The following is a 22,051-nucleotide window of genomic DNA, read 5'->3' as shown; positions in this document are numbered from 1 at the left end:
TATATTTTTAGATTTAATAATAATATCAAAAAAATTCTCAATATCTATACACAGCATAGCATGCAAACAAGTTAAGACCAAACATAATTATTTGGTCCGGTCAAATTTAAGCTCTTACATGAAAATTAGAAAATCCAAAAGGATTTTATTTGTCCTAATTTAGCATAAGGATTGAACTCTCGTGATCAAGAAAGTAGAATGATCCTTTAATCATCATTCCAACCTTTCAGATTAGCTTCCATTGCATATGATCTTGCACTAAATTGAAACATGAATGCTATAAATAAATAATAAATAACAAGAAAAAACTTTGAAATTTTTGTCATCTTAGCACAGAACTGAATAGCCAATCCCATTAATTTAATTGATCACATATAATATATATATATATATATATATATATATATATTTTAAAAATCCCATCAATTCTGGAGGTGGCAGGTGTTCTTCAAGTTTTGCAAGAGAGCAGCAGAAATAGACAGTAGCTGGGACTTCAATGTTTATGGGCCATGGCCTAGCATCATCGGCACAAAGCTCAGGATGGAGCCCTGACAAACCCGGATCACTAGTCACTTTTTTCCAAAATACAAGCACAAAGCTCATGAAACAGCTCACAAACACGTCATGATTCCTTGTTTAGATTGCAGCATTGAACATGCCAGGATTCCTAGTAAGACATTAAACATAAAAATCGTTCGAGATTGATCACTCATGATGATATTTGCGTCTGACTATGCTAGAAAATAATGGAGGGGACGACAACAAAATCTCCAATCCCCTTTATCAAACGAATATAACATAACACAATGTTTGTATCATGTAATGATGCGTCTTTAAAACCATGCTCTAACCTTACCTTATTGAACCCCACCAAAAATTACCATTAAATTGTTTTATACTAAGCTTTTATTAATCTTAAATCCAAAGTAAGAGGCTCGGATCCATACCTTACATTATTGGTTTTTGGTATATAGAAAATGTATCGGGTCTTTAGCTATAAAGTTTAAAGTTTATTTGTTTCGAGAGTTAATAAAAATATAGTTAATAGTCACTTGTATTTTGATTAGTAATTATAGTTTAACTTAATCTGAGGAGTTAATTTTGGATTTAGCTAATTTAGAGTTGGAATTTAATTGATTTTAAGAAAAAATAAAGAAATATTTTTCTAGTAATTTAGTTAAAAATTCGAACATCTTAATTTATAAAAAAATTTAGGTGGGATCAGTCAAAACCTGTCATTTAAAAATTCTTAATAAATTAACAAAAAAAAAAAAACTTTCTAAAACTCATTTTTTTTATCTGTAATTCAGTGGCCACTCGATCCAAAAATTCCACTTTATTTGTGAACTTGGTAGCTCGGTTGGTTGGCACTCATGGAAGCTCATCTTGCATACAATTTTAGGGTTCCAAACCCCTTCTCCATCTTGCAAGTAATGATTACATGAGTATAATCCGAACTTGCTTAGCTAAAGTAAGCTATTAAATATACAAATCGTATCCTCCTCCAATCTAGTTCTATGAGGTTCCTCTTGAGTTTAAAAATCAGTATTTTATCAACATTTAACTCCAACAAAAGTTTTTTTTTTGTACCTCTTTCAACTCCTGCAAACTGCTTGATTAAATTTATCTTTAGATGATCTTGTTTAATTACTTGAATTTATGCTGCCATAATCGAGAAGATTTGCTGATCTGCCTCTTATATCATGTCATAAAATAAATAAATAATATAGCAAAATCTATAGAGGTTTTAAAATGAAATAAATATAATTCCCCTGTCTCTCTATATTCCCCAAAAAAGAAGCCCAAAATGCCTGTAGCTGTCATCAGAGTTCCTTGTTCACTAAATACGACAATCGGGCTCATCGTCAAATGTAAAAAAATGCCAAACACAAGATTCTCCTCTAAATCCCTCCAATCCAAAACAGACATTTCCACTTCAGACACAGTCCCAGGTCAGAGATAACCAAAACCTTAAACCCCTGAAATGTCCTTATTTCAGTGCTTGTTATTAAAGATTGAGTCTTTTTTGTTTTTTAAGGATACACTTTTGATCTTTTGTTCATGAATAACAGGTTCCAATGAAGTTTCTGTGCCAGAAATTCGTGTTTTTGCGAGGAAAAGGAAAGTGAAAACCACCGTTGAGGCTGCTGAAAAGGAGGTTAAAGTAGAGCCCAGGAAGCAGAAAGTAAGAGTCTTTTTCGTGTCTTTTTTTTTATATATAATGTTATTGTTTTTACAGGATTAATAACTTCAATTAATCTTTGTGGTGTAGTTATCTTCTTTACCCGACATTGAAGAATTTGCATACAAGAAAGGAAATGGTTCTGCCTTGATAAGTAAGTGATACCTTCTTTAGCAAAGGTTGTAAAGGCCTGGAATTCAAGTAGGAGAGGATAAAAAGAGAAAGTGGGTAACTTTGATTGAGAAATTTGCTTGGGGTGTGGTGGGTTAGTTTTCATTTGCTTGTTTTTAGAGTAAAGTTAAAGACTTTTTTTTTAATGTGCTTTCCTTACCTCTGTTTGAGTTCGAGGATGTTTAGAGTGTGGAATGTTATGTCGCGTGAAGTTGAGGTGAAAATTTCCTGTTTTTAAAGTACTTCATACCTATTCTTGGCCTGAGGTGCTTTGCTTGAAAGTGCACGGTCTGTAGTTCAAAATTGTTAAGCTTGTGACATGGATTTTAAATGTTATACTATCATATGGTTTGTTGTTCATAACATAAAGAGAACTGATTTCTCTTAGAAATGGTTCTGCAGGCAAGTTAAAATCTACCGAAAATGTGCTTCCTGTGGACAGTGAAGCTGCTTCTACTATTAGGTCAGCAGGTACGCAGAACTGAAAGGTGTCAAATTCATTTTGGATTTGGCAGGTGAAGGGTAGGAGAGTATTGTAAAGATATTTGTGTTTTCCATATATATGTGGATGGAAAAACATTTTCTTGTGGGAGCATTATTGGTTGAAAGAAACTAATGAGTGATCCAGATTCTCATAACTTAAACCCATGGAAAATCTCTCTCATAAAAGCATTTATAAAGCGCATAGAATCAAAGATCTGAGAGGCAGTGAATAGGGATTCAGGGTTAAGGGTGGCAGTTACTTTCATGCAAATACTATTTGTTGGGTGAAGCATGCAGTTGAAGGTATATTCTGCTAGCATACAGTTGAAGCAATACTTTGATATCAGATATAATTAGGTAACTAGAAAAAAAGGACAAGAGGCGTATTGCTTCAATCATTTGAATAAGCCATTGTCCGTGTTAATCACAAACATTCCATATTTGCTAATTTTATCAGTATCATATATTCAAGTGGGTTATTAGTTGACATTGTCAATTGACTTAGAATTTTGTAGTTTGTGTAACTGGATCTGATATTTAGAAATATTTAGAGGAGGCAGGATTTTGATAGGGATATATTAAATGAGGAATACATGTAGATATTGTTTCTGTTTTCTTTTGTTGCTTGTTGGTAATGATATGTTTTATTTGATAAAGGTGAACCACCTCTCAACTGGGACAAAGTCCTTGAAGGGATTCACAAAATGAGGTCTTCTGAAGATGCACCAGTAGACACCATGGGATGTGAGAAAGCTGGCATTTCTCTCCCTCCTGAGGTATTGTTCATTTCCATTATGCATATTACTCTAACAAAAGCATATTTATGAGTATTACCTTTTTTTTCTGTAATTAAAACTTTAGCAAAATGGTCCCCTACTTTCTCTCTTAGTTTTTATTAATAATTTCTTGCCTCTGCTTCTGATTGTATTAGTTTATGGCTTTTTTTTTTTTTGTAATTTTATGTAGCTGTCGCACTGAGAAACTTTGTTAGATGTCCCATTTTGTTGCATATTGTGACCTTAGGTCTCAAAGTGCCTGCTTGGTGGCTATGCAGACCACCCATGAGGTGGCTCAGAAGTTTTTCAAGACTTTCTAAAATCATAAACTTACATCTCTAGATACTTGATTGTGTTTAATGGGTGCCTCCGTCTGCAGAGCTTGTAGACCTTAGGTCTCAAAGTGTCTGCTTGGTAGCTATGCAGACCACCCATGAGGTGGCTCAGAAGCTCTTCAAGACTTGCTAATATTGTAAACTTACATCTCTAGATATGTGAGCGTGTTTAATGGGTGCCTCCATCTGCAGAGATTGTAGCTGTTCTTTTTTGAAGGAGGTGCTTTATTTGTAATAGATTATACCTATTGTTCAGTCTTTGGGAGACCTTTCAGCTTACTGCGACGGAGCCTGTTCCTTTATTTTGGATTTTCTTTTTCTTATAAAAAACTACTACCCCGTTTAGGCTTTAGTTTTAACTGATTTTTTTTGGCATGAAGCTTTGAAGAATAATCATTTGGTCATTTTAAAAGAAGAGTCACCACTGTCAACTATTCTTAGCTTTGAAAATGTTGCGCTAATACAAGAAACTAGAACCAATTCTGACTCATTATCTGTGGAGAATTATCTCTGTGCATTTGGATTGGCTATCAATTTCTTGTATTTGACTGATAAATGAGTTTTTGTGGATTTTCTGTGACAGCATTTTCAGTGATCTCTATCTTCTGACTTGTTTTACAGAAAGTTTGGAGCTTTAACAAAATAGTTGCTGTCAATTTCATTTCTGATTATCTTCCAAAGTCCTGTATTACGTATCAAATACTTGCTTTTTGGTGGGTTCTAAATTCTTAGAATTTGGTAGTATAATGTTATTTTAACTCCTCTCTTTTGTTTAGGAAAGAAGATTTGCGGTCTTGGCGTCGGCACTTCTCTCAAGCCAAACAAAAGATCATGTTACTCATGGCAAGTTCATACCAAGAGATAATAAGTTTATCATCATTAAAAAATGTTTTATTTTGATTCTTGTTTGTTCAAGAGAACTTCTTATTCTCCAAATTGCATTTGTGTGCGTCTTCAATCATGATATTATTCTAAGAGCTTGGGAATATTCAGTTACCTGAAAACTTGCATGTGGCATGTCATGCTATTTGCTGTTTCACAGATAGGTTGTTTTGAGTGCAGGAGCAATTCAGCGTCTTCAGCAAAACAATCTGCTTACTGCTGATGCCATTGACAAAGCTGATGAAACAGCAATCAAGGACTTGATTTACCCGGTATGTGTTCTCACGACAACACAAACAGATGAGGGGAAGCTATCTTGTTTTACTGAGACCTTCAGCATCTAAATAAATGGGTTATTTACTATTATTACTATTACTATTATTATTACAATTTGTGGCCTTGGTTATTTATACTTTTTCTTCAGGTTGGCTTTTATACAAGAAAAGCTAGTAATTTGAAGAAAATTGCAAAAATTTGTCTCTTAAAGTATGACGGGGATATACCTAGCTCTTTGGAGGACTTACTGTCCCTTCCAGGGATAGGACCAAAGATGGCTCATTTGGTATGGCCTTAAGTAAATAATCTTTATAATAAGGATGCTGGGTTAGTTTGTTAAAGTTTTTTGTGTGTGGGGCTTTAGGTAATGAATATTGCTTGGAACAATGTTCAAGGGATTTGTGTAGATACTCATGTGCACCGCATTTGCAACCGCCTTGGATGGGTGGCACGGCCAGGCACAAAACAGGTACCTTCCCATGCATTTCCTGATGATTGTTTTGTGTGATTTTACTCCTGATTTCCTTTTCTTTTCTGGGTCTAACTTGTTATGAAGTTCCAATGATTCAAGGAAATGCATCGGGCATTAAATGATGATTGTAAGAGTTCCAAATTTAGTATAATTTCGAGGATCTAGCAAAGGCCTACATAGATTGTGACCTTGTAATGTGTGAACAGATAAAGCTACATTTATCAAATTATGCTTCCTCTACTGTTTATGATGAATACAAATCAGATAAATGAAACTTACCATCATAAAGTGTCTCCCTTTGTCTCTTTATATATTTGCACTAAGTTTTTATGCTTCTTTCTCTGTGTTTATATTCATTTTTATCAGTCCTTTTTTCCCTCCTTACTGCTAGAAAACTTCAACTCCTGAGGAAACAAGAGAGGCTTTGCAGCTATGGCTTCCAAAGGACGAATGGGTTCCAATAAACCCTCTTTTGGTACGTGTAGCTAATTCATGTACACCCAAACATGCATCACACAGGTTCACAAAAATAATTGGCTGAAGTGAAAGCAGATATATAGTGCTCTTATCAACATGTGCATGTCTAGTGTTCTCAACTGTACATATGCAAGTCGGTGCATGTCAAATTGGTGTTCCATTTATTGAAGCATTTTGAAAAACTTGTAATCTTGGAATGTCCTTGTTTATTTATGCTGTCTTCTGGAGTTGTGCAACAAAAGATTATGGTAGGCTAATCTGAGCCTCCTAGTGTACTGTTTTTTTATCTGTGGCTTAGTAGCAAGTGCCCCAGGACATGTTACGTCTTTGACTGGTGCAAAAACAGCTGCACAATTCCTCTTTTTCAATGTTATGCAGTTACTGTCTAGCCGTAATATAAACTCATAGGCATTTTAGGGATATTAACCGAATGTAATTTATTGCTTATGGAATCGAACAGGTGGGATTTGGGCAGACAATTTGTACTCCACTTAGACCTAGATGTGGAATGTGCTGCATAAGTGAGTTCTGTCCATCTGCATTCAAGGAGACCTCAAGTCCGACATCCAAGCAGAAAAGGTCCGGTGGGAGCAAAAAGCTCTAAAACACTAGTTGGTTTTGATTTTTGGCCTCCCGTTCTTACTTTGTATTTGCATTGCAATAGCCGAGGAAGTATAGTTTTAAGTTATTCTGTTTTGTGGCATTCTGCTGTGTATCAAATGTTGGTGCTTCATTGGCAGCATAGGCAAAAGATGTTGCCCACATTTTATTGGCAAGGCGATAGAAGCAATGCATTTTTGGGAGGGGAATGAGTGCTCTCTTAAACAAACTCGTATATGTAACGATGTAATCAAATCCATATCTATTCTGCTTTTCTTTAACCATACATTTAACAGAAAGCATTTCATTAATGGTATAAAATTTTTGGGCAAATTGTGTTTTCTTGTTCTCTGAAAATTTAGTTCGGTCCAATGGAGACCCAACAGGCCTTGGTCCATCCAATCAAGTAGCCAATCTCAATCTCAATCCCCAATCCCTTCCTCCACCCTTTTCATGGTTTTAAATTATGTTGTTCTACTAGAAATCTCTAGTTTCAAACATCTCTTGGCTTGAATTTAAGAAGATTTACTAAATGTTCAAGTTCTTAACCTAGAGACTCTTGGGGACCTTGTACTCTGAAACTGATTATAAGAGCTAATGGTCATGTATTGTAGTTGAGGATTCATTTCGTCATAACTTCAATGAGTATTTCCAAAAATGCAGGCATGAAAATCAAATCAGTGGAACTTTTCATTCTCAGGCATGCCCTTCCGTATTTTCTGGTAAGAGCAGCATTGAGTTTTGACCCCCAAGATTACCAAGGCAGATTCACTATAACCCTCCGTCACATGCCATTACCAGAAATTGCTAGCAATGGTAAAGGCATTCTGTACATCATATGGAAGCAAAATAAATACATGCAATTTTACTTCATATTGCATCTCCGCTACATCTCTACCATAAGTAGAAATTTTCTACTACCAGTTTCAGGCAATACAAAATTACAAATGTCAAGCACCATTGTATTATAAAAGTGTAACGGCATTGAATTTATGGTCTAGTAATGCAACACACCACAAAAAAAACACAAGGTGTAGTCAGTTACAAATATGGTGGATGTTTGAGTGAATTAGTTGGCCTTGAAAGAAGTTTAACTAGAATGCCAAGCCAAAATCAAATTTGATTGGGGTTTTCCGTACTCTTTAATCATTCACGTCACCAGAACGCCATTTTCAAAACCATGCCCTCGGTCCTCGCTACCATCTTGTCCTCAATAACCATCTCTTATAAACTAACAATAGAAAGCCACAGATGGGTGCTTCACCTATACAGAGACTGCCGAAGGCAACTTGCTCTTGCGCCATGTCCAATAGTTAACTCTCATTGGGTCCACATGCCGCAAGATAGAACAAATTGTTTTTGCTAAGTCAGAATCTGCTGGGTCGGAGTTTGAAGGTCTCAGAGAATCTACAGCATCTCTAAACTCTTGGTTAGCTTGGAAACCATGGGAGAGAAGATCCAAAAGTGTGCTCAGTGCAAAGACATGGTTGGCTTCAGCACTCAAAACCTTCAAACACACAGAAGAAACCTGAGGATCGCTGATCCAAGACTTGGGGTCATTTTTGTAGAGGCCGCGAAGATATCTCCATGGGCTCTCATTCCCAGGGTTGCCTAAAATGGCCTCAATAGTGTACTTTACTTCTGACTCTCTCGTGGCTTCTAGGCCTCCCAGGAGGGGAGATCTAGTTACCACAAAATATCTCTGTCATGGAACAAACAGATAAAAATAAATTGTTGTGCCAAAAGGGAAGAACCATATATGCAAAATGGAAGCACAAAAAAGGTAAAATGAATGTGATACCAAAAGTTTCTGACTAGTTAGCTGAATGTTAAATAACTGTGGAAACATAAGAAACCTTGTAAATCAGGCGCCTTCTTCCTTTCTTTTATTATTAGTCTATAAGCATGATGCCAGTATAACGGACTCAATATATAATTAAGATACGCACAGAACACTTCATCTTTGTTATGATATGGTTAGGATAAAAACAGCATGTGCAAAACAAACTTGTACTTACTTGATTCCAAGCAGAATTATTGAAAACATCTTCTTCAAGCAGCTGATGACAGTAGTCGAGTTCATTTTCCCACCCTCCTAAGGCCTGCAACACCCACTGCACCAGGAGAGGAAAAAATCAAGAATTTACTTAAAACCATAATACACGATGTGTACAAGAATGACAAACATTGAAAAATATCATACCAATGAGAGCTCTATGACACATATCTAATATAAGATGGGGTGATTGGAGAACAACAAACCTGCCTATGAGACCAGGCATGATAATTTTTGGCATCAAGAGAAAGCATCCTCCTTGTAAACTCAAGTTCCTTAGATGCAGCATCAGTTCCCAATTTCTCAGCAATCCACCGCCTATGATGCCTGCAAAAAATCCATTATTACAATTAACATTATAGAATTTACAAGATCATTTAATAACTAAAAACGAGAAAATTCTTGACATTGACCGATTAGGTAGCCTACGGGGGTTTCTACAGACATCCTTCAAAGAACCTTACTAATCCACCAACCCTGTCTATAAAAACGAGTGTCGAATCAAATTGAGTAGCTTTCCTAAATAAATTGCACCGACGATGAAAACTTCAAAAAAAACAAAAAAACAAAAAGAAAGAAGCTTCTAACATTAAAAATTACAGCTGATCTCAAAGAATTAATTAAAATACTCTTTCGAACTATAAACCACACCACTCAAGGTGGCAAGCACCATCTACTTTAAAGGTAACTTAATCAACTAATCTGTGAATAGAATCATCTCAGATTCACAGGAAGATATATTTGCTCACCATATCTGATAATTTTTGGGGTTCCTCTCTGAAATCCCCAACATAAAATTCAGTTCTTCATTCAAGTCTATGCCCAATGCATCAAGTATCAATCTTCTGAAATGCCACACCTTCAAAACAAACAATAGAAACAGTTTAGCAAGTCTCTCACTACATCGATAATTGGCGAAGAAGCCCATCCTAGACGTTCAAAAAACAAAACAGTTGCAAATCAAGACACAATCCATTACAAAACTTACAATATTTTTGCAAAAACAAAACAAACCCACAATCCTAAGCACCATTAAAAACCAAGACAATCCACACAAATCCAAAAAAGACACGAACTTTAAGCACAAAACAAACAACCCATAGGGCCACACAAAAAAAAACCCCACCAAAGCACAAACAATCAACACATAAGTAAACAAAAACAAATAGTGGGACACTTACAGTGTAATTTCCAGGATTCAAGAGAATAGCTTGATGAGTGAGTTGAAGTGCACGAGGAGAAAACTCATTAGCTTTGTAAACAGCACGGAAATAGTCCATGGTTTCAATGAAATCTGGCTTGTAAGCGATGGGGACAACTGGGTTTGGTCCATCATCTTGTGGGATTGGTGTCAAGTCTGCCCACTCTGGATCCTGGCTGAGCCGCAATATGTGCTCCTCTGCATCCATTTCTTTGACAGTACTGTCTTCGCTCGACTTGGGAACGAAGATCAAAGAGAAGTAAAGAACTTAACAATATGGGGCTCGACTTGGGAACGAAGATCAAAGAGAAAGTAAAGAACTTAACTATATGGGGGCCACATATATATATATCAGTTATTAAAATAATATTTTTATTTATTTTTTTAAAATTTATTTTTAACATAAATTCAAAAACTTTAAAAACTTTAATTCTTAATAAACAATATTTTAACAACAATACAAAATAGCTATTAACAATTAGATTCTATGTGCCATGGGAATGTGTGGTTAAAGAAAATAATTTTATAGGTTTCGTGAAAGATTCAATTATTAAAAGTAATTAAGCCGAAATGCTATGATCGCGTTCCCGTTTAAAGGAAGGCCTCTCCTTGCTTGTCAAGCAACCATTGTTTTCGGACCTGCCATTCTAATAGTAATAATAATAATTTTTGCCCCCAATCTTCACGCGGCTATATCCAATTATCCATACATTAGCTATCCTTTTGGACTAGCCAGTGATCTAGAAAACTATGGAAACCATTTCTACAAGCTTTCCTGCGAGAACATCTCTAGAAGCTTTCCTGCGAGGACAACTATAGTTAAAATTAAAGTTAAATAAAAAATAATTTAATGTATTTAGTTTATAAATATTTTTTAAATTAAAATTATAAAATAACTAATATATATATATATTATTGATAATTTTTAATTTAAATATTAATAAATAATATAAAATATAAAATATTATTCTATTAAACTATCTATATTTCTATCATGAATAAAATACAACCAACAATTAATACAGTTTTCATGGTTTTTTAAACGTGTAATAACATCAGATAAAATATTATCATAAATAAAATTAGAATTATGATTAAATTTTACAAATATTACATTATTATGCGATTTTTTTTAATATATCTAGTACTATTGAATAATATTAAATATTAGTTTTTTGAATAACACATAATTAAAAATAAAAATAAAAATTAAATTTTTTTATTAAATTAAACCGGTTGAATACATTTAGATTTAAATTAAATTAGATTGTATCATGAATAGTAAACAACATTAAAGAATGAATTAATTCACTTCTCACTGTAAAGATGACAGAGAAGGGAAAAAGCAACCCTCAACTGTTTTTAATAAACTTTTAGTTTCAATGTAATTTTTTATATGTTTTATAAGCTATAAATTAAATTTTAATATTAATCAAATATAAATAAAAACTTTCTAAACATCTATCTTGAAAAGCATCAATGTTATTAAAATATTGAATTAACTTTCACCTATTGTTTTTATTCAAAAGAAAATATTGTTTAAGTTTTTTTTTAAATTTCTTTATATTTATATTGTTGGTCTAAATAGAGTTTGTAAAGTTAATGTGACTGAATCCAAGTTTCACTGAGTTATTATAAAAAATTAATTCAACTTAAAACCGGATCATGATTAAACTTCTAAATTAAATATGGTAAAGGCAATCTAGCCAAATCAGCTAGGTTTGGCTAGGTTATTGCTAAAATCAGTTGAACTTAAAAGTTAAAATCTAACTAGAATTAAGCTTTAAATTATAGATTTTTTAGGTTAATCTGTAAGGTCGGGCCGGGTTTATCAATGAAACGGGTTAATTAGAGAGTCACTTTTATGTAGGTGGCTGACCAGATCAAATTGAGACAGCAGAGGGGCAAATGGTGATTTTAAAATTTAAACCCTTCTATTTTCTCAAAGATCTCATAGAAGAAAAGGATGACAAGTCGTTTATCTCCCCTATTGCCATAAGGACCTGAGATTTCTCTGAAAAAAGAAAAACCCAAAAGTAAAAATGACAGTAGCAGCAGGGATCGGGTATGCTTTGTTAGCATTAGGACCTTCTCTTTCACTATTTATCTCCGTTATCTCCAAGAAGCCCTTTTTAATCCTCACTGTTCTCTCCAGGTAACAAAATTACACTGATCCATCTCTTTTTTAGCTTAAATTCCCTATCGTTTGTGTGTTTTAGATTGATATAAATTATGGGATGTTTGGATTCATTTTGGGTAATTAGAGGTTTAAGTAAAAGTTTTGAACTTTTGAAGAAACGGGTTTTGCTTGAAATTGGTTTTAATGTATATTTATTTTGAGTGGTTTTTCTCGTAGGTTTTTCGAGATTTTGAATTCTAAGTGAAAATATGTTTCCTTTAACAGAAATGGGTAATGCGTAGTTTATTGTGTTATCTACATTGTATCTTGGAGAATGTCCTTTTTAAGTGACAATGTTGCCTAATTGCTTGTTTTTCTTGTTTGGTTGTGAATTGTAATGTATTTTTAGTGATGGGATTTTTGGCTATTGATGTTTGTAGTACCCTGCTATGGCTTATGAGTCTGATTGTGCTAGCTGGAGTATGGAGGGCTTTTCTTCCTCTGAAATCAACTACATGGTGGCCTTTTGCAATTCTTATACTCACGTCAGTTAGTTTTCAAGAAGGGCTTCGGATTCTTTTTTGGAAATTTTACAAGTAAGTTCGGTGCTTTCTTCTGGTTTTGAGATAGTCGTGCTTGTTATTTCTTTGCCAAAACCTTCTGCTTCATAATTATGATGGATTATTGTTCATTTTCCATTTAATGTTGTTGATGATGTGTCTATGAAATGTGATAAGTTCGGATTGTGAAATTACTTGACTTTGCAAGTGAAGTTCACAAGCTGGCAGCTTTCTGGAGAAAATTTGTGGAGTTTCTTATGTAAAGCGTAAAAATCAATGTGAGAACAAGACAGAATAAACAATTGATCAGAGATCTATTGTGAATGTTTTGCCTACTTAAGATATATTGCAGATGATTCACGTACTCTGAGGTTTGTGTTTGCAAAGCTAGGAAATCATTTCTAAATTGCTAAATCTTTGAGCTGTTGGTTACCTTCATGTGGAATCTATCCCAGTTATTTCCCACTCCCTTGCACTTGCATTCTTGCATTCATTTGGATAAAACTACAACTGCATCTTTTTCTCTCTCCGCCTTTCATTAATGTGCAAAATAATATGTAATAAAGAATAGTAATTTTTTAAATCCACTTCAGATACTGATGTCTATGAAGTTTGCAGTTTTTCCTTTGTGCAGCTGATGATTGAGAATCGATGAAGTCTCAGTTGGTTTTTGGTAACATTGTTTGCGATGGACTTTATGCAGGCGATTAGAAGATATATTGGATGCTTTTGCTGACAGACTTGCGAAACCACGCCTATTTCTGACTGACAAGATGCTAATTGCTCTGGGTATGCTTTGCAGACATCATTGAATCCCACTAGTATTGCCAGAATTGCTACAGTCCATAACTTAAAACCTCAAATTGGCACTGTGATTGTCATTCTATGTTATTGTTATTATTTAAAGCCAAAACTTGGTTTACTGTCACAGCATTGCTGTTTGCGTCTCTGGGACAGATTCCCAGGGGATTTTGTTGGAAAGCACCAACTAAAAGCTGATATTTCATGCTGCAATGTCCTAGCACAACCTTTTTGCTTTATTGACTGATCTCCTAGAATACAATTGGTTTTGTAATTATGATCAGTGCTAAACTTGTGATTGTATTGTATTTTAGAAGACCCTGACTTAGTAGTGAATTTTAATCTACATGGACTTGTGAAACCATGTGATTAGGTCAACAAGGAATGAAAAAAAGCATAGGAATCTTCCAATATTGCAATGAAATGTGAAATAAAGGTGTGGTGCAGATTGCAGACCTGCCACCCATAACTTCTTTTTATTTTTTTACCATCGGCTGGCTATTTCTGATGGTCCCCTAGCATGTTTTCTTGCTAATGTGATATGCAAGCTGATATAACTTTAAATGAAATTGTGCAGCTGGTGGTTTAGGTCATGGTGTAGCCCATGCTGTGTTCTTTTGTCTTAGCCTGCTAACACCAGCATTTGGCCCCGCAACATTCTTTGTTGACAAGTGTTCACAGTTACCCTTTTTTCTTGTTTCTGGTTAGTACATTTTTTTACTTTCTTTAGATGGAATGGAGTTAATTAATTCATATTTTCATTGCAATCTTTGTGCTTCATTCTTTATTTTTTGCAACCTAGTAGATCATGATCCTCAAGGGATTGTGGACATGGACTTTTCTGTAAGTTCATTGTGAATTCTTGGTAGCTGACATTAATTTTGTCTTACTAATTGCAGCAATTATTGCTCTTGCATTTGTTACCATTCACACTCTCTCAATGGTCATTGCATTCAATGGGTATGCCGAAGGGAATAAAGTGGATCAATATTTTGTCCCTGCAGTTCACCTTGTTGCAGGAATGGTGGTAAAAGCCCTCTCTTTTACATATCTAAAATCATTGCCTGTGTGCTTTATGACTTAAATACATGACATGGTCTTGAAACAGCAGTACTTTAACATCTATGCTGGAATATTACATGGATGTGGCCATCCAGGTGATGGGCTTTAAACTGGATCCATAGATTTTCCTCCTGATATTACTAATTTTGTACATCTCGATTAACTTCATAGGTCGAGAGGCTCTAAGTATGATGACATGGGCTTATTAATTTATAAAACATTTAATCTGTGTACAAATAGCTATCTCGCTCCTAAATTTGTTGATTTGGAGGATATATTGTCAAGTTTTTGGACACATAACTTGAAAAACTCTTCTCGTTGATTAATGACCTGCACATTTTCCTGCAAACTGAACAACTCTTAATGACTTCTTTATTGTTTCCTTCTTAGACACTGGTGAATTTTGCTTCTGGGGGTTGTGTGGTTGGCATTCCTCTCCTCTATTTTATGACAGTCTTAACAGTGTTGCATTGTGGGAAAATGGTGTGGAGAAGATTATCAGAAACCAGGCAGTAATGTATAGGAGGCGATTTTTGTTAAGGTCCCCCCCTTTTACCTTGACAATGTGTGACTCTCCTGTGAAAGCTTACAAGCAGGAGCATCAAGGGTAAGTATATTCTGTGGAAATAAATGTTTTGTACGATACAGGCATATTGCAAAATGGAGGATTACTTTTTTACCAACATCTGTTTTGCCCCCCTCTTTTCTTTTGGTCTGTGCATCGTGTCTTTGACCATGGATGTGCCTGCTAACTCCTTGTGAAGGTTTGGGGTACTGGGCGATGGTATGATCCTATTTGCAAGGCACATTGTATTATGCTGCATGGAACAACCACTGCTAATCTTTGACTTGGCAACTCTCACTATAAATGCAAGAAATTTTATAATGTAAATGTGTTGCATTGTTGCCGATTGAGATTCATCATCTTGAATAGCGTTAACTGTTCTCTGAGACGGTCTTCTACAGACCATATACATTGCCGGATGACAGCTTTATGCATCCTTTCTTACTAAATGTCTTTCTTATATTTTGAACTACCTTGGCTTCCCAGTCATCAAGCTATTGTGAGTCTGTTAGAGAGTTTCTTTTCAATGCTGTATGTGGATCAAGGATTATTGATACTTGTCCAGAATCAGCTGCGATTTAAAGCTCCAGAAATGGTGCTCATGAATAATTTTCCATGATTAAACAAATTGCACGAGGCATCCAAGTTGGTTATGGCGTTGAGACATGCCATCCTTGGGGAGTCTATGGCAGTCGGACAATATCTCAAGACTTTCAACTATCACGTATCTTCTCCCATCATGGCATTGTCGACCACACCATCCTTCAGGGCAAATAACCAAAAATTGTGCTGGCGTGCCGCCACTGTACACGAAGTTTGACACGTTGGTCGGAAGAAAAACCCAAATTTGTTTCTGGAAAGTCTATCATTGACTCCCGTACAAGAAGACTGATTCAAACAGTAAACGTTAAGGTTTGATAGGAAGATTCCATCAACAACCGAGAAATATAGGCTCGAAACGGTCAAATAAGAAACTTGTTATAGCCATGGATCTGGCAAGAAAAGCTTTAGGGTGTCTTTGCCATTGGTGCCGAACATTGTTTCAGGAGAATTTAATTTTTTTTTGTTTAAAATTAATATTTTTCAGTAATTTCATATTGTTTTTATGTATTGATGTTAAAAATAAATTTTTTAAAATAAAAAATATTATTACATTTATTTTCAAATAAAATATACTTTAAATTATAATCATAACTATACTTATACTTTTAAATAGACCCTTAAAATTGTCGTGCTAGAGTGAGTGAATCCAACCATGGAACAAAATGCAGATTCAAGCATGGCCTCGGGGTGTTTTTCCTTTCTAACATAGTTCAAAAAAATAAAAATAAAAAGAAAGATAAAAGAGCATCGGATATAGTTTGGACTTGGAAACCACTCATAGATGAACTGCACGTTGTAGTACATCTCTTGGAACTAACACCTTTGGATACATGGAATTACACGAAACACTGACAATAAATTTAAACTGAAAGCAAAAGTTATGGTTGCATTTCCATAATATGGAACTGATTGAAAGCCAATAATATTATACAAAAACGAATGGAATTATATAACATCCTTAGAATATTCTTTTTATACAAGCTAGACGTGAAGAATCTAAGCAAAAAGGATAAACAAGGAGCAAGAGGAAAGGGGATTACAAAAGGAATAAGCAGGAGGCTGCACACTTGCAAAAATTTAAAATACTGATTCCATTATTATGAATCAAAAAAAGAAAAAAATGATGATATCTGTGATCTGTGATATACAAATTCAATATCAAAACAAATAAAATCTTAATTTGTGATGAGTTAGCGGGTACTTTTTGTTGAGTTTTGAGCTTTTGTTCACTTGAAAAAGAACTTCCAAACATCTCTGTCAGTCATCTCCTTAACTAAATGGGCTCCAAATATGCCTTCCTCGTCTACCAGACTTCTTAGCTGCCGTGCTCCATTATTGAAACCAACATAGTTTCTCTTTGTTGCCAAGTATAAGACTCCATATGGAGGCCTCAAACACTGGTCAAGCAAAACAAGAGTTAAGAACGGATCTATAATAAAAATAAACACCAACACCATTAGCAACTCAATTTTTTGAGTTCTAATTTTACAAAATGGGACTTTATACTTGAACATCTTTCCACATTGAATGTGCATAAAAAATCACTTTAAAAAGATATCGACAAAGGTACCATCTGCGTGGTTGATCAAATTTGTTAAGCAGCGTTTGTGAATGGAACTAACAAGTCTAGCTGCCCATGTTCAATACAAATGAGCATCAAATTCACAAGTTCATTCAGCGAGATTATATTTCCATACAAGACAGAACATAAGATAATATTGTAGGTATAGCATAAGCTCAACAACACAGAAAACTTGATTTTCCAATCCTGTATTCATGTGCAGGATATTGGCATTATGAGATGGTAAACTTAATAGCTAATCTGTTTGTTGTTTCATTGCCAAGGTTGTCACTTGTCACTAGCAGGTCAATCCTGAAGAGTGTAACTCAACTGGTCAGGCTCTAAGTTTGCTCCCTAGAGGTCACTAGTTCGAGTCCCACAAACCTCAGGGTGGTCACTAGTTCGAGTCCCACAAACCTCAGAGTCACTGGAAGCTTATATAGTTGTTAACTTCAAGGTCTGTGGAATTAGTAAAAAAAAACAGACTGGCATAGTTTCATTCAATTACTTCCATTTCATTTCATAGGTTCATGATCCTTCCACAAATTTTCCTAAATGTGGATGAAGTCATGTTTCAAGTTCTGCAGGCTTATTACCAAATAAAAATGTTTTCCACTGTTTATCTTATTTTTTTGTTAACAACTTACCATAAATATACCATATATATTCTGTCAACCTAGTCATGGAACAAAATAATATGAAATTTGGATTTCATAAACAAAGCAAAGAATCAAGCAACATGAAACCAATAAAAACTAACCTTTTTAATGAGAGCATACAGCTTCTTCAAAGAAGATAAGGAGTATGGGATATCTGTCATCAGAATAACATCATATCCCCCTTCTCCATGATCTGTCTCACTAGCCCTCTCCCATGCTTGGCTTCCTGAAAGCTTCCTTGATCGTCGTCTTGAGGAAGTTTCCTGACCAATGATGCTACCATCTAGGCTACTACATCCATCCAAGAAATCCTCCTCGGAAAAGCTTAGGCTCATCCCTGTGGTCACTTCAAATGTATCATTCCTCACAACAGATAAGACTGTGGGGAGTTCCTCCCATTCCCCAGCATAGAAGTGCACTGACGGTGCCAATATTTGTCTTGATGGAGTCAGGGGACTCTCCAGCTGTCGGCTCTGCCAGTCCCGAGCTTGCTCAAGGTTAGCAAGAACATTTGGTATGGTTGTGCACCTTATAGTTTCTGCATTCAGATCTTGGAAGTGCACTGTAGAAGCACCCTGTAAAATTTCTTAATTAGCTTCAACAGGTAGAATACAGATAGATCCTCAAAAGCCCATGCTCTTACACCTATCTTGAGAAAGAGAAGATTTATGCATGTTCCATTTAATTCACTACTAACAAGGTTATGAATGATATTTGAAATCAGATAATCCTGACCTTCTCATAATGAAAAATCATGTCAATGGTTCCAAGTTTTTGTAGTGTGTGATGTATATTTCAGAATGGTCTTTGAGTAAAAAAGGCAAAATCTGAACCAATATAGATATGTACGTAATATTAAATCAGGATCGCCGTATGGATTTAAACCATCATGGATGAACTTTGAAATTAGTTGGTTTACACGTAATAGTACTTCATATTCAAGGATACTTGCAAAATTTGCACAAGATGTACTATGGGAAAAAGGATAGCACATTCAAAATTCAAAAAATCAAAAGGCAATAAAAGTTAATGGGCCAAAAGGAACAATGTTAATGCATTCACATCTACAAATGTTTTAGTAGCATAAAAATCATCTCTATTGAAGGGTACATTTAATAAGAAAATGGCATTTACCTTCAGGCAAGAAAAAATCCCTGGAATACCATAGCTACAACCAAGCTGTAACAATCACCAAGTGGAGAAATAAACTGTCAGATCATCTTGTTAATTACTTCAAATGAAAAGGAGAGTCATCATAGTAGAAAACAGAAAGGAAGCCATCACAACCAAAACTTTCAGGGAAGGGGACTATCAAGGTTTCTTGTGGCAGGTTTTTGTTTTAGACTATAAAATGAAAAAAAGGAAGATTTCAAATCATGAACACAAAGCATGAATTATAAGTAGCAAGCATTTTTCGAATTTAATTACCTCAAGTACCCTCTTGCCTCTAAAGCTCAGTTGTCCATCTCGAATTTCATGCTTGAGAACATTAACAAGATCAATAGAGTTGTCCCAAGATTTCAGATACCCTGCAAAACCACATTGGTTTCCGGCTTTAAATTATAATCGATCAATTCATATATCTAGCAGCAGATAAATTGAACTAAGCATTTTCACTTTTCAATGCAAGCTGGAAGTGTATGTACTGACCATCAGTTTTTGAGGATATCGTCTCAGAACCAACAAACCCAATAATATCAGCAACACTAACTCTACCCTGAAAGAGGTTGAAAAAAAAAATTCAATCAAAGCCTGTAACTTGGAACACTAAGCAAGCAACTCGGACCACCAAGCAAATAAACATTACATAGAAAAAGTAGATTTTGAAACATTCGAATATAACTGCCGGAACTGACACAGAAAATTTCCTGACAATAACTACACAAGGCACTTTCCTTCAAAGAACCAAATTCCCATTTATTTTTTAAGACCTTAGACATAAAAGACAGCCAATTTTTACATAACCATCAAACAAGGATTTTGCATACCTTAAACACATTAAGGCCTTGGAATTCTACATTCTCTCCAGCATACTTGGAAGGATGAAACATCTACACAATAAAACACAATGTATGATTCAATTTTGAGGTCAACTTTCGCTCCCCCTCCTCCATCAGCAATTTCAAAATTTCCAGTCATAAACTTCATTTTTCACCAAAGATTCAAGCCAAACATAGATGATACATAACAATTAAGAGACGAACAAAACATACCTTTGAAGGGAGAACTTCCACAGCTGGTGTAGGAAGAACCACATCTAAAACAGTTGACACACTATTGCTTCCTCTATCTTGAGGTACCAAACCAGGTAAACACTGTGCAAGCAAAGATGGGGTACGCATCTTTCCTGTATAATTCCTTAAGAAATAATCCTCTAAGACACAACACAATCTGCAAAAAGATCAAAACTTTGTCATCACCAACAACAAAAGACCTTAACAAAACCAGATCATAAATCATCAAATTCACCAAAAAACCAATAAGAAACCCAAAAATCAAGATTTAAAAATGACCCAAAAAAGCTAACAAGGTAAAGACGAAAACTTTACCTTGTAAGAGCAAAAATGGAAGTGATTTTTTAAGCTGCTCTCTATGGAAAAACTTGTTTTAAAAGAAGCCCTTATTATATTTTAAGGTGTGAGAGCTTGAAGATCAAGAAAACACTGAAATTTCAAGACATCAAAGTCAAAAGGAGTAGGTTTGACATAGCCTACCGCAACCCAATAGGGAACACCAGGAAGCTTCTGATTCAGCTGGAACTGCAACATTTTAGTTAATTACGATAAAGTACTCGAGTAAAACTACGTGACATCTCCATTAATACTATTTTAAGTTTAATTTTAATCTATACAAAATCAAAGTTTAAATTGTAATTACATGTGAGATTCCATGTAAAAAAAAAATTATTTGATTACACAAATTATTATTTTAATGTGATATGGTAAAAATAAAAAATTACTACAATACTAAACTACATTTATATTGAAAAAATATAAAAATAATTTTATTATCATCAATCAATTATTGTTTAATTAATTTTTACTTTTCAGATAGGGGTAAAATTTATCCATTTCCGCATGTCGATCTCTAATATTATTTGATCCAAAACTTACTCTAAATGAAGTTCTACTTTATAATTAATTTTTTTAATTAAAATAATATTGTTTCATGATTTTTTAATAAAATATACCTTAAGCTTTCAGGGTTTTTTTTTTTCTATAAAAAAATATAACCTAACCATCCATCCATAAAATAATCCAAGCTTTAAATTAATTTTATAAGAAACACCTAATACATGGTGAATAGTTGAATTAGTTAAATCATATTTTTTTTAATTATAGGATATTTGAATATAAACACACTTGAATACTCCAATTGCATATAAAAAATGAAATAAAATTAAATGATATGACTATATATGTGAAAAATGGATTTTGATTCTGAACAACATAAATGGACAGTCCTTTATATCTAAAAAAAAATTCACAGGTTTTTTAATTAATATTTTAAATCTAGAAATGTATTTAGATTGTTTTTTCAAAAAAAATTTACTTGAAAATATATTAAAATAATATTTTTTTATTTATGACATCTATATATCTAAATAATTAAAAAAGTACTAAAAAATTAATAAAAAATTTACTTAAATAAAAAAACATGAAGAGTATAATCCCACAGTATTCTACAAAGTATAAGCTATTTTAAAGATAGGAGAAAAAAAAATATTTCTTATAAATGCATGGATGTAAATATAAATAACCTCGTGAACTTGGAATCCTCTAACGTTAAAGTCCCAAAAAAGAAATATTTGATTCAATTATAATTTTGGTGGCAATTTGGTAATAGTAGAAATGTATGAGGGAGATTGATGGAATTGTGAGTTTTAGGGGAAGTCCTCGTTAAAAGTAGTTGTCTAATCATGCCACCATGTAGAACGGAGTCTCCGTCGACCTGGGCCACACGTGTGGCACATGTGGTGGTGGTTGTACAAAAAGCACGTGTTTAGCTGCTATAAGAGTAAAGTTTATATTTAAGGTGATTAGAGAATAAATATTTATATTTATTTTAAAAAATATAAAATAAAAAGAGAATAAATAATATGCATTTTCCAACCTAAGTGGAATTATTATTATTATTATTATTATTAGTGGAGGCATGATTTGATTTTTTTTATCATCTATTTATCATGATTTTCAAAAAAATAGTAATA

General features: G+C 34.2%; 4 protein-coding genes across 6 annotated transcripts; 2 read left to right on the top strand and 2 right to left on the bottom strand.

Annotated features, from left to right (window-relative positions):
- The first annotated feature begins 1,725 nt into the window (after positions 1 to 1,725).
- On the top strand, positions 1,726 to 6,987 carry ATNTH1 (DNA glycosylase superfamily protein). 2 transcript variants are annotated; one of them, XM_011028094.1, is made up of 11 exons: positions 1,726 to 1,952; positions 2,073 to 2,185; positions 2,273 to 2,336; positions 2,756 to 2,824; positions 3,494 to 3,612; positions 4,724 to 4,790; positions 5,010 to 5,101; positions 5,254 to 5,391; positions 5,470 to 5,574; positions 5,969 to 6,052; positions 6,345 to 6,506. In XM_011028094.1, exons 1-11 carry the CDS (start codon positions 1,808 to 1,810, stop codon positions 6,441 to 6,443), a joined length of 1,095 nt encoding a protein of 364 aa, XP_011026396.1. In that variant the 5' UTR covers positions 1,726 to 1,807; the 3' UTR covers positions 6,444 to 6,506. The 2 variants fall into 2 exon arrangements, with proteins under 2 accessions (XP_011026396.1, XP_011026395.1); XM_011028093.1 differs by lacking the exon at positions 6,345 to 6,506 and adding an exon at positions 6,515 to 6,987 and having other exon boundaries at positions 1,728 to 1,952.
- A 517-nt stretch (positions 6,988 to 7,504) lies between these two features.
- FTA (farnesyltransferase A) lies at positions 7,505 to 10,187 on the bottom strand. The gene is made up of 5 exons (XM_011028091.1): positions 9,892 to 10,187; positions 9,460 to 9,569; positions 8,917 to 9,037; positions 8,673 to 8,768; positions 7,505 to 8,356 (listed from the first exon to the last, which is right to left on the bottom strand). Exons 1-5 carry the CDS (start codon positions 10,117 to 10,119, stop codon positions 7,919 to 7,921), a joined length of 993 nt encoding a protein of 330 aa, XP_011026393.1. The 5' UTR covers positions 10,120 to 10,187; the 3' UTR covers positions 7,505 to 7,918.
- Positions 10,188 to 11,786: 1,599 nt separating this feature from the next.
- Positions 11,787 to 15,459, top strand: LOC105127017 (gamma-secretase subunit APH1-like protein). The gene is made up of 6 exons (XM_011028090.1): positions 11,787 to 12,066; positions 12,471 to 12,626; positions 13,294 to 13,379; positions 13,969 to 14,094; positions 14,291 to 14,418; positions 14,844 to 15,459. The coding sequence occupies exons 1-6, from the start codon at positions 11,954 to 11,956 to the stop codon at positions 14,967 to 14,969; spliced, it is 735 nt and encodes a 244-aa protein (XP_011026392.1). The 5' UTR covers positions 11,787 to 11,953; the 3' UTR covers positions 14,970 to 15,459.
- Positions 15,460 to 16,546: 1,087 nt separating this feature from the next.
- On the bottom strand, positions 16,547 to 20,638 carry LOC105127016 (uncharacterized). 2 transcript variants are annotated; one of them, XM_011028089.1, is made up of 8 exons: positions 20,556 to 20,638; positions 20,055 to 20,232; positions 19,830 to 19,892; positions 19,492 to 19,558; positions 19,270 to 19,370; positions 18,976 to 19,020; positions 17,943 to 18,416; positions 16,547 to 17,018 (listed from the first exon to the last, which is right to left on the bottom strand). In XM_011028089.1, the coding sequence occupies exons 2-8, from the start codon at positions 20,181 to 20,183 to the stop codon at positions 16,848 to 16,850; spliced, it is 1,050 nt and encodes a 349-aa protein (XP_011026391.1). In that variant the 5' UTR covers positions 20,184 to 20,232; positions 20,556 to 20,638; the 3' UTR covers positions 16,547 to 16,847. The 2 variants fall into 2 exon arrangements, with proteins under 2 accessions (XP_011026391.1, XP_011026390.1); XM_011028088.1 differs by lacking the exon at positions 20,556 to 20,638 and adding an exon at positions 20,391 to 20,547.
- Positions 20,639 to 22,051: the final 1,413 nt, after the last annotated feature.

This window comes from Populus euphratica, unplaced genomic scaffold (genome assembly GCF_000495115.2).
Source record: "Populus euphratica unplaced genomic scaffold, PopEup_1.0 scaffold50.1, whole genome shotgun sequence".
In the NCBI taxonomy this organism is placed as follows: domain Eukaryota; kingdom Viridiplantae; phylum Streptophyta; class Magnoliopsida; order Malpighiales; family Salicaceae; genus Populus; species Populus euphratica.
This window is presented reverse-complemented; position numbering and strand designations above follow the sequence as displayed.

Coding starts and splice junctions, on each gene's coding strand:
- ATNTH1 (XM_011028093.1), top strand. CDS start 1,808: ATGCCTGTAGCTGTCATCAGAGTTCCTTGTTCACTAAATACGACAATC. Junction 1,953..2,072: donor CACTTCAGACACAGTCCCAG/GTCAGAGATAAC, acceptor CATGAATAACAG/GTTCCAATGAAGTTTCTGTG. Junction 5,392..5,469: donor GACCAAAGATGGCTCATTTG/GTATGGCCTTAA, acceptor GTGGGGCTTTAG/GTAATGAATATTGCTTGGAA.
- FTA (XM_011028091.1), bottom strand. CDS start 10,119: ATGGATGCAGAGGAGCACATATTGCGGCTCAGCCAGGATCCAGAGTGG. Junction 9,038..9,459: donor CCCAAAAATTATCAGATATG/GTGAGCAAATAT, acceptor GATTTTTTGCAG/GCATCATAGGCGGTGGATTG. Junction 8,769..8,916: donor ATGCCTGGTCTCATAGGCAG/GTTTGTTGTTCT, acceptor CTCCTGGTGCAG/TGGGTGTTGCAGGCCTTAGG.
- LOC105127017 (XM_011028090.1), top strand. CDS start 11,954: ATGACAGTAGCAGCAGGGATCGGGTATGCTTTGTTAGCATTAGGACCT. Junction 12,627..13,293: donor CTTTTTTGGAAATTTTACAA/GTAAGTTCGGTG, acceptor GACTTTATGCAG/GCGATTAGAAGATATATTGG. Junction 14,095..14,290: donor ACCCTTTTTTCTTGTTTCTG/GTTAGTACATTT, acceptor TACTAATTGCAG/CAATTATTGCTCTTGCATTT.
- LOC105127016 (XM_011028089.1), bottom strand. CDS start 20,183: ATGCGTACCCCATCTTTGCTTGCACAGTGTTTACCTGGTTTGGTACCT. Junction 19,893..20,054: donor TGGAAGTTCTCCCTTCAAAG/GTATGTTTTGTT, acceptor TTTATTGTGTAG/ATGTTTCATCCTTCCAAGTA. Junction 19,559..19,829: donor AAGGCCTTAATGTGTTTAAG/GTATGCAAAATC, acceptor AACCTCTTTCAG/GGTAGAGTTAGTGTTGCTGA.